This window comes from Sorex fumeus, unplaced genomic scaffold, assembly GCF_029834395.1.
Source record: "Sorex fumeus unplaced genomic scaffold, SorFum_2.1 ptg000001l, whole genome shotgun sequence".
Taxonomy (NCBI): domain Eukaryota; kingdom Metazoa; phylum Chordata; class Mammalia; order Eulipotyphla; family Soricidae; genus Sorex; species Sorex fumeus.
This window is the reverse complement of record NW_026606058.1, coordinates 5,156,410-5,166,850: the sequence shown is the minus strand read 5'-3', so window position 1 is coordinate 5,166,850 and position 10,441 is coordinate 5,156,410. Positions and strand designations below refer to the sequence as shown.

Below are 10,441 nucleotides of genomic sequence, written 5' to 3'. Positions count from 1 at the left end.
CCCCGCCCCCGGGGCCGCGTCTCCCAGCAGCCGCGCCTCCAGGTGCCCGCCCCGCCTCGCCGGCCGGAGGGGCGAGGATGTGGAATCCTCGAAGCCTATTGGACCCCGGGAGTGTCACTCTGAAGGGTGAGGCCCGCCTTCTCGGCCAGCGCGCGCCCCGGGATGCGCGAGGGGCGGGGCGCGCCTGCAGCCCGGCGCCGCGGTGCAGACCCCGGCGGGCGGGTGGGCGGGCGGGAGGAGCGGGGTCCGGGCTCCGCCTGCGGACGCCGCGAGCCCCCTTCGCCCACGGCCTCCACGCGGGGGGCGGGGGCGCTTGTCGCGCGTTGGATTTGAGGCCCGTGGAAGGCTGGCGCGCGGGGGGTGGGGTGGGGGCTTGGGAGGTGCAGGGGTCGCCTGGAAGCGCCCCCGGGCCGGAGGGTGGGGGGGTCGCGGAGGGGAGGGGGCCCGAGACCCCTCCGGAGCCCAGTTGTAGCTCGGGGGCTCGCGGTGTGGGAGCGTGCCCGTTGGGTGGGCCCAGTAACCCTTTCCGCGACCAGGCGCTGCCGAGGGGACGCATGTCCAGGCCACGGAAGCCGCCGCTGGCCCTCGTGGGCACACTGCCCGGCGGGACCGCGCCGGGACACGCGGGCAAGACCCGCTGCCCCCTGTGCATGTGCCTTTTCAAAGCACCGAGGCTCTTGCCTTGCTTGCACACCGTCTGCACCCAGTGCCTGGAGCAGCTGGCACCCTTCTCCGTCGTGGACTTGCGAGGGGGAGACCCCGACTGGGTCTCCGAGGGGTCCGGCTCCCCGGGGCTCAAGCCACAGCAGCACGTCGGCATCCTCTGCCCGGTATGTGACGCGCAGGTGGACCTGCCCGCAGGTGGCGTGAAGGCCCTGACCATAGACCACTTGGCCGTGAACGACGTGATGCTGCAGAGTCTGCGCGGGGAAGGCCAGGGCCTGGTGTGTGACCTGTGCAGCGACAGGGAGGTGGAGAAGAGATGTCAGACCTGCAAAGCCAATCTCTGCCAATTCTGCTGCCAGGCACATAGGTAATAATGACGAGAAGGGGATGTGACTTAGGAGCCAGAGTACAAAGAGGTGGTCAGGACAGACAACTTCCCTGAGTGAGCGGATAGAAAGGAAAACTTTCTCAAATGGCCCTGGGAGGTCAAAAAAGCAATCTGCCATGTGATAACAGATGCTCTTGGGGATTTGTAAATCCCCACCCAAAGGGCTGCATTTCCGGTATCCAAGCAAAGTCATAGGTTCCTAAGTTTCTCCCAGCCTAGTGAATAACTAACTGTCCTGGGTGCTGGGCAAACAGGAGAATGACAGTTGCAGAAACCCTACCCCCAGCTCACTGGATCCTTGCAACTCCACCCAAGGAGGGATGCTTTCATGCTGTTTTTGTTTGAGGAGGTAAAACTCAGGGTTTCTTTATGATGCGTCAGGTCCCTTGCCCGGTTGGTAAGTGGATCATAGAAGGACTACATTAAAATGCAGGTCTTGGGACTGTCTTGTGCTCTCTGCCACTCCATGCTGCAGGCCTGTGCAGGGCTCCTGAGCACAGTGTAGTGGTCTGGCCAGTGCTCATTGAGATACAGATTGTTTTAAATGACATGAGCTGAAGGCTGCTACATGAATCACTCTGTTCCCCTGTCAGCTCACCCTCCCATCCCAGGACATCAGCATATAAAATAGCCAGGGTTCTTGAACTAAATTAAATTTTTTTTTTTAAGTTCCACCTTTCACTTGTTTCCTGTCCTCACCAACAGAACACAGTCAAAGTCTTTAGTATTTCTATATTTAGCTTGCAGTTGTGTGATGATGCCTCAGACTAAACAGCTGACCCTGTTTTCTCTCCAGTTAGTCTCTTGATGCCAGAAAAGGCATACAAGCTCAGATAGCTTCAGTAACATTCTTTGCTGAGGTGGACAGAAAAGAGGGATCCAAAGAGAGCTTTGAATCTTCTGACCATTGCTTTCACTCTAATCGTGTTGCTGGCTTAAGGAAAATTAGTAGGTTGTTGCTATGGGTGGTGTCGGCATTGGTCAAAAGGGAACACTTTACAGAATCTTAAGGACAGCTTTTTAAACTGCTTTTTAGTTGCCTGGGGTTTATTGCTGTGGCCTGTGGAAGAGTTTCTGTCTCTTGATACTGATTTCCTCTACCTCTCTCATTTTGCTTGTCTGTAGGAATTGACGATCGGTCTTTTCTAAACATGCCCCATGAATTCTGGAGAAGGTTCCAGGAAGTAGCAGGCCATAGTCTTTTATGCTATAACCTCTTCCAAGGCTATGTCACAAGCCAGAGTAACCCTAGTCGACTAGCAACTTCTCTACAATAGTCATTAGGCAGTAGGCATCATCCCCCTGGGATCAGAGGACTGTGTGGTGAGTGGGAGGTTCGAGCAAGGAACTGCACTCAGATTGGACTTCAGAACCCATGTGTTCAAATGGCCAAACCAGCCATGAGTTGGAGCCTTCCATGATTGCCTGTTTCTGACTTTGCTTACCTCTAGGCGGCAGAAGAAGACGACTCACCATACTATGGTGGACCTAAAAGACTTGAAAGACTGCAGCCGGGTGGGGAAACCCATTCTGTGTCCTTCTCACCCTGCTGAGGAGCTGAGGCTGTTCTGTGAACTCTGCGACAGACCCGTGTGCCGGGACTGTGTGGTGGGGGAGCACCGGGAACACCCCTATGACTTCACCAGCAACGTCATCCACAAGCACGGGGAGTCTGTGCGGGACCTCCTCAAGGGCACCCACCCCCACGTGGAAGCCCTGGAGGAAGCACTGGCACAGATCAAAGGGTCCAGCAGTGCCCTGCAGGAGCAAGTGGAGGCCGTGGCAGCTGACATCCAGGCATTTTCCGAGGGCTACATCAAAGCCATCGGGGAGCACCGAGACAGGCTGCTGAAGCAACTGGAAGACATTCGCAGCCAGAAAGAAAACTCCCTGCAGCTGCAGAAGGCACAGCTGGAGCAGCTGCTGGCAGATACGCGGACAGGGGTGGAGTTTACCGAGCACCTGCTGGCCAGTGGCTCCGACCTCGAGATCCTCATCACCAAGGGGGTGGTGGTTGAGCGGCTCACAAAACTGAACCAGATCGAATACAGTGCACATCCTGGAGTGAACGATAAGATCTGCTTCTTTCCGGAGGAGAAAGCCGGCCGGTGTCACGGGTATGAAATGTACGGGATCATCAACACCAGGGAGGTCGATCCAGCCAAGTGTGTCATTATCGGAGAAGGTAGGACGGCCTGGGCTGCTTCCAGGAGGGCGCGGGTGGGGGCTAGGACAGGGGTTTGAGCATGTGCTATTGGTTGAGCCAGGGTGAGTTCAGCTAGGGAGAACTCCCTGCTGACCGACTGATTACTAGTTGAGAAGACTAGGAACTACCAACAACATAAACTTCAGGGCACAAAGCATGGCACACGATTTGAAGCGACTTTCAGAGGAATTAGCCCATGTCATTGACCTTAAAGAGAATATATATGCTTGGAATTTCACTCGGTAGGGGAAAAGTGATTTCTACTGACCAGTGTTCTGTTTCTAAAGGGAGCACATCATTCAGACATACATTTCAGGGATCAGATCGGTCCCAACTGGAAGATCATCTCCAAGAGTCATCCTGACAGAGATCATGAACTCCTTTGAGGTTGTAGATCCCTCTGAGAATGGTCTCTCCCTAAGAAATACCCATTAACTTGGCCATATGATTTTAGAAGATTCTGAGACCCTTCAGAAGTCTCATAGGTTTGATAGCAGTTCCTGATTTATCTGACTGTTGGATTCGTGGCTGTAACTGCTGAATGTTTTCCTAACACCGTGGTACAGGTGTTCTGTGGGAGACCGAGCCCTAAGAAGAGTTCAGGCTCTCAGCAGTATCCCCTGCCTATCCCACCAGGTCATATAACTCGGAGAGGGTCATTTGTGAATGCCAGCCTTTGTCACAGGAAACTGAAGTCAATCCTGAGTCTTTTCAAAGCTGCCTGGCTTCCCAGAAGGGATTCCACAACTCTGCCCTGGGAGACGAGACAGGAGGAGAAAAGAGAGAGCTAGTGATCTGATCCCAGTTTACAGGACATACAACCTTTCCTTCTGAAGAAAAAAAGGCCCTGTGTACCTGCAATGGGATTTAGCTGAGGCAGGTAGCTTTTAGGATGCAGGCTGACTGTTCTTCTTTTGCAGATCTCCACAGAGCCAGGGAGAAGCAGCCAGCCTCTTTCACACTGCTTTGTAAGGATACAGCAGGTGAAAGCATGGGCCGGGGTGGAGACAACGTTCAAGTCACAGTAGTCCCTAAAGATAAGATAGAAAGGTTTGTATTTCACAACCAGAGGGGGTGAAATGGGAATTGAGGGTGCAGGTATCACTGCAGTAGTTACTTACACCTCCCTTGATGCCACTAATCATGATTTTTTTTTCCTTTTGGGTCACACCCGGCGATGCACAGGGGTTACACCAGGCTCTGCACTCAGGAATTACTCCTGGTGGTGCTGGGGGACCATATGGCATGCTGGCAATCGAACCCGGGTTGGCCGCGTGCAAGGCAAACGCCCTATCCATTGTGCTGTTGCTCCAGCCCCTCACAATTTTAAAGTGTTTGCTTTCACACTGCATAGGGGCCCCCTGAGCACAGCTGGTGTGGCCCCAACCCCACAGATGAAAAAAAAAACTGATGTGAGCAACTGGCTTTCCTTAAATGGCTTTTTATTTATTTATTTATTTATTTATTTATTTTTCTTTTTTTATTAGTGACACACCATGAGGTACAGTTATAGGCTTACAAATTTTGTGCTTGGGTTTCAGTTATACAATGATCAAGTGCCCATCCCTCCACCAGTGCCTGTCATCCATCACCTGTGTTCAGGTGCCCCTCAAATTTGAATCTTCATACCAAGCTTTGAGCAGAATGAAAATAATCTGTGTTGGACTGACAGTGCCCTTTGCAAAATGTAGCTGGAGTGATAGCACAGGGTAGGCCATTTGCCTTGCATGCAGCCAACCTGGCCAACCCGAGTTCGATTCCTCGGCCCCTCTCGGAGAGCCCGGCAAGCTACCGAGAGTATCTCTCCCGCACGGCAGAGCCTGGCAAGCTACCCGTGACGTATTCGATATGCCAGACACAGTAACAACAAAGTCTCCAATGGAGACGTTACTGGGCCCGCTCGAGCGAATCGATGAACAATGGGAGGACAGTGACAGTGACAGCCCTATTTTACTGCTCAGCTTCACTGGGTAGAGATGTATGTGTCTCTGGAATTAGAGGTGTGGGAGGGACCCAAAGGGCAGGACGGCACAGTAGAGTGGAGCGAATGCAGTCACGTTTTCAAGGAATCCAGCCATGCAACAGATTCTTTCAGCAGTTATGATGCCCACCCTCTGTTGCAAAATTTATTTCAGAGACATTTTGCTTGGGAGACATTTATGATTGACAGTAAATTTAACGGTATAGAATGTAGCTCCTAAAATGATGGACAAGTAAAACAGACTTTTGAGAGTGAATGAGCTGTTCTTTTGTTTTTGTTTTTGGACCCTTAGCTCCAGTCCGGTCAGAACAATGGTCCAAGATAAAAAGGATGGGACGTATTACATTTCCTACATCCCCAAGGAGGCCGGCTTATATACTGTGCTGGTGCGGGTTAAGGACCAGCACGTGCAGGTGGGTGGCCTGCCCCCTGCCCTCACCCCAGGTTCTGTCACCTCAAGATGGGGAGACTTTCTTCGATGATCAATTATAGAGGATACTTTTTTCTTTCTTACTACACTTTAGCAGAAATGTCTTGCAGAATCTGCCCACATTCTGTTGTTAAGAGGTTTGCCCCAACCAGAGAGCAACACTGAGTAGGACAATGAAAAGAACCACTGAGGTGCCAGGGAGATAGTTTAGAGGCCTAGAGCACACTGCCTGTGCCAGACCTGAGTGTGAGCCCAGACGCCACATGCTTTCCCCACTTCCTCATCTGGTACAGCCCAGGGGCTCCCCAACACCGCATCACCAGGCCCACGCTTGGGCACTGAGCCTTCAGTGAGTACAGCTGGGCTCAGGATTATTGGGAGTGGCCTCTGGGCCCCGAGGCATGACTCTGGAGGACCCCTTAGAAAAACAAAGGTAGGGGCTGGAATGATAGCACAGCGGGTAGGGCATTTGCCTTGCACGCGGCCCACCCAGGTTCGATTCCCAGCATCCCATATGGTCCCATGAGCACCACTAGGAGTAATTCTTGAGTGCATGAGCCAAGAGTAATCCCTGTGCATCGCTGGGTGTGACCCAAAAAACAAAAACAAAAAAACAGAAACCCAAAACACCAAAGACATATGGCTTCACATGTTAGGGTCCTGTGCACCCAGAAAGCTCTTACTCTGTATGCACTGCCTGTGCCCATGACAGGAGGCCAGAATGACGTACTTGGCCTTGGCACGTTATTTCACTTTTCCGCCAGATATTCAGGCATCGCGATCATCCAGTGAGTCTGAGATATCAAACTTGCTGAAATACACGGTACCTGTATAGCGAAGGCAGAACTCAGACCCCTTTCTTTGAGCTTCAGGGGTTTTTAAAAATAGATTATAAACTTTTTATAAAGGAAGGGATGGTTAAGGAAGTTGCCAGACTCTCCTTTTTGCCTTTGCCAACCATGATCCCACATTGGGTCGGCACATGGCAACATAAGAATACTTCTTGCTTAATGCAGAATAGACATTAAAAATTGGAGGATATCCCTTTAAAAACGTTGCTTTAATATTTTTATTCTGGGGCCACATCCGGTGATGCTCAGGGCTTACTGCTGGCTCTGCACTCAGGAATTATTCCTAGTGTACTTGGGGGACCATAGGTGGTGCTGGGAAATGAATCTGGATGAGCTGCATGCAAGGCAAGCGGCCGACCTGATCTATCGATCTGGCCCCCTGGTCCTTAAAGGGGACAAGAGGAAGAGTTATTAACTTGAGAGCTCGAACCCCACTTTCTTAGCCTTTCTCCCTTCCGCAGACTGTCAGAGAACTATGGGATGGGTAACAGATACATCTGGAACACCGGAGGAAAGGAGCTAACTCAGCATGTGACGGGAGGAGGGATGTGGTGAAGAGGATTTTGGGCCACAAAGGGTGTCAGCAGCCTGTGTCTGTGGCTCCTGAGGTGTGACATGAGGAGGCAGGCACAGATGGGTGGGGTGCCTGGTGCACTCCCTGGGGGTCTCTGCTCCCACTCTGCACCAGGCCCAGGGGGCAGGGACCACTAAGAGTGAGAGGTTCTTACTCACTGCTGACCGCTTGCCTGCTGTGCTCTGCTCTTGGTGTGAACCCCACAGGGCTCACCATTCACGGTGAACGTGAGGAAGAGGCAGCGCACACACCCTGGCGTCTTCCACTGCTGCTCATTCTGTTCTAGTGGAGGCCAGAAGACTGCCCGCTGTGCCTGCGGGGGCACCATGCCAGGTAATGTCCACCTCCCGGCCTGTCGCCAGGTAACATCCCTCTCCCAGCTGTCGCCAAGCCACCACACAGCCACAGGGCTGGGCTTCCAAGATTAGATTCGATTCTGAAATAGACTGTGGCTCTAAGCTGTGCTTCGTGCAGTTCTGGAAATTAAAATAACAGACTTCTAAGTTCTGCGTTCTTTCAGCTTTGATGCAGTTCACCAATCCTCAGAGCCCTGGGCTCTTCTGGGACATGCTCGACTTCTCTCTGAACCTTCCCAGCAGCTTGAGCAGCATAAAACATATCAGCTCATCCTCTTCCTTTTAAGACCTTAGATTCCAAACAAGGAGGGATGGGGCTAGGTGGGGATGAAGTATGAAATCAACTAAGCTAGATCTGGCTCTTTCCTTGTGGGTGGAGGTGGAGGGATGGATCAGTTCAGGCAAAAGACCTGATCACTTTCTTAAAAAATGACTGTATTTCTTACTTCTAATCCACTACCTTTTCTCTTTTATTGCAGTCATGTCCTTGAATTAGCTAAATAAAATTTTGGGGGGGCTGGAGCGATAGCACAGCGGGTAGGGCATTTGCCTTACACGCGGCCAACATGGCCGACCCGAGTTCGATTCCTCCGCCCCTCTCGGAGAGCCCGGCAAGCTACCGAGAGTATTCGATATGCCAGACACAGTAACAACAAAGTCTCCAATGGAGACGTTACTGGGCCCGCTCGAGCAAATCGACGATCAACGGGAGGGCCTTTACCTTTACCTTACCTTTTTTGGGCCACACCTGGCGATGCACAGGGGTTACTCCTGGCTTTGCACTTAGAAATTACTCCTGGCGGTGCTCAGGGGACCATATGGGATGCTGGGAATTGAACTGGGGTCGGCCGCTTGCAAGGCATACGCCCTACCCGCTGTGCTATCGCTCTAGCCCCAGAAACAACAGTAGGTCTTTGCAGAATGCAGCCCATCTTCCCTGAAGGCTGGCACTGGTCTGAGAGCCCACGGGCGTCGGCGCACTGGTTTCTCCTCACTGGGATCTTAAGAGCTGTCTCATCCTGGAGTGCAGATGTTGCTCAGGAGCTTTGGGTTCCACGGTCTCTGCTGAGCTTCCCCCTAATGGTTCTTTTCCCTTCTCTTTGTACCATGCAGGTGGGTACCTGGGTTGTGGTCACGGACACAGAGGCCACCCAGGCCGTCCTCACTGGTCCTGCTGTGGGAAGTTTAATGAGAAGGCAGAGTGCACGTGGACAGACGGGCAGAATCTGTCAAGGAGTCTGCTGAGGACCGTGGCCCTCTGACCCCTACCTGGGTTTGTGGTCAGTGTGTTAACCAGTATGATGCCCACCTATCAGAGGACTCCAGACCTTGATAAATTCTGAAGAAACGGAGAGAATTAAAAACCAAGTGCCTTCTACCCTGTCGAATTCAGGTGCTGCTCTTGTGAGTTAGAGATTGTTCGTGGGGATGGTTAAGCACTGAGCTTGGCTGCATTTCTCTTTACTGAGGAAGACTCCCTTCAGTTTGCTACCGAACGGAGGTACCTATGCTGCTGGAACTTAGAGGTCTTGGGAGTAGCGTAGCTTCTTGCTTTGTGATGTACGACTTTTATTTTTCCCCTTCCCTGAGCTATATTTTGAGTTATTTCCCCCCAGAGAATAAAGATCTCCTTTCACCTTATGTACTTTATTTTTCCTAGTACACTTTACTACTAGAGTGTGGTCCGGGACATGCAAGTGATAAAATAAAGTGATGGTGTTGAAGTAGAGTCTCATAAATTTATTTCATGATAGGAAGACTCGAGACCTTCCCCCTCAAATCCCCGCCTTCTTTGCTTTGTAGAAAGCGGTCTTCATTTTTGCTTATAAACTGAGGAAATGACCAGAGCTTTCATTCCTAGAATATGACTGCTTAGTGATGAGTATTTGAAGAGAAATCTTGGGAGAGGAAGCCCTAGTATTAAAATCTGCATTAAAGGGACAAAGTGATAGTATAGCCTGTCTTACAAGCGGTAAGCCTGGGTTTGATCTCCAGCAATCCATTTGGTCCCCTGAGCCTGCCAGGACTGATCCCTGAGCACAGCCAGGATAAAGCCCTGAGCACTATTGAGTATGGCCCCCCAAACTAAATAAAATCAAATCTGTGTTAAGAAGCAGGCGAGGGGTGGAGTGATAGCACAGTGGGCAGGGCAGGGCACTTGCCTTGCATGCAGTTTCCCTGGGTTCAATCATGGGATCCCAAATGGTCCCCCACACCCCATCAGGAGTGATTCCTGAGTGTAGAGTCAGGAGGAAGACCCGAGAACTGTGAATGTGGCCCAAAAACCAAAACCAAAAAATAAAGTAAGTGAATCCGTTAACTGTTAGGCCTCACAGGGTGCATTTCCTCCTAATGCAGTTAAGGACAAGCTATGTTGTAGCTGAAAATACGTAGATATTCACTGTAATTTCACCCTTTTCTGGAAAGATGGCCTTTCAGCCCGATGGTGAACTAACCAATCCTTAAGACTCCAATGGCCCCGCAGTGCTCAAGCTGTCAGCTCTCTGCTCCTCCTCACCTCAGTCAGCCTGGCATCAGATGGCTCATCTAGGCTCATTATTGCTGCATTGATATCTGTGGCTGTCACCCAGGAATGAGTGTGTTGCCCAAGGGAAATTCAGTAAAGTCCTGGAGACAACCTTTTTCCACCAGTATGGGGGCAGAGTGCGGTAGCATCTAGTGGGCCAATCAAATGCTGGAGAGGCACCAGGCATACCTACCTAGCTTCCAGATTCATCTACTGAGCACCCTCTCAACTGTCACTGCTACCTTCTCGCTTTGAGACACCAAGATTCTTGGCCTGGAGTCAACTATTCTGTTTCTAGCCTTCCTCTCTACCATCCAGAAATCCTTTAGGAATAGGTCGGGTCATGGCTAAGGATGTGGCTCAGCAGGACAGCACAGGCCTTGCATATGGAGGCCCTGGTTTTGCTTCCTGGTACCACATGGACCCCTACGCACCACTGGGTGTGGCTGCACAAACCATATA

General features: G+C 51.6%; 1 protein-coding gene across 1 annotated transcript; it reads left to right on the top strand.

Annotated features, from left to right (window-relative positions):
• The first annotated feature begins 554 nt into the window (after positions 1–554).
• TRIM45 (tripartite motif containing 45) lies at positions 555–9,104 on the top strand. Its single transcript, XM_056121929.1, has 6 exons — positions 555–1,033; positions 2,506–3,239; positions 4,181–4,310; positions 5,534–5,654; positions 7,303–7,429; positions 8,566–9,104. The coding sequence occupies exons 1-6, from the start codon at positions 555–557 to the stop codon at positions 8,712–8,714; spliced, it is 1,740 nt and encodes a 579-aa protein (XP_055977904.1). The 3' UTR covers positions 8,715–9,104.
• The last annotated feature ends 1,337 nt before the right edge of the window (positions 9,105–10,441 follow it).

What these genes read in the sequence shown, in the direction of transcription:
- TRIM45 (XM_056121929.1), top strand. Translation starts at nt 555, where the DNA reads ATGTCCAGGCCACGGAAGCCGCCGCTGGCCCTCGTGGGCACACTGCCC. An exon ending in TTCTGCTGCCAGGCACATAG is followed by an intron (nt 1,034 to 2,505) that starts GTAATAATGACG and finishes GCTTACCTCTAG; the next exon opens with GCGGCAGAAGAAGACGACTC. An exon ending in TTAAGGACCAGCACGTGCAG is followed by an intron (nt 5,655 to 7,302) that starts GTGGGTGGCCTG and finishes TGAACCCCACAG; the next exon opens with GGCTCACCATTCACGGTGAA.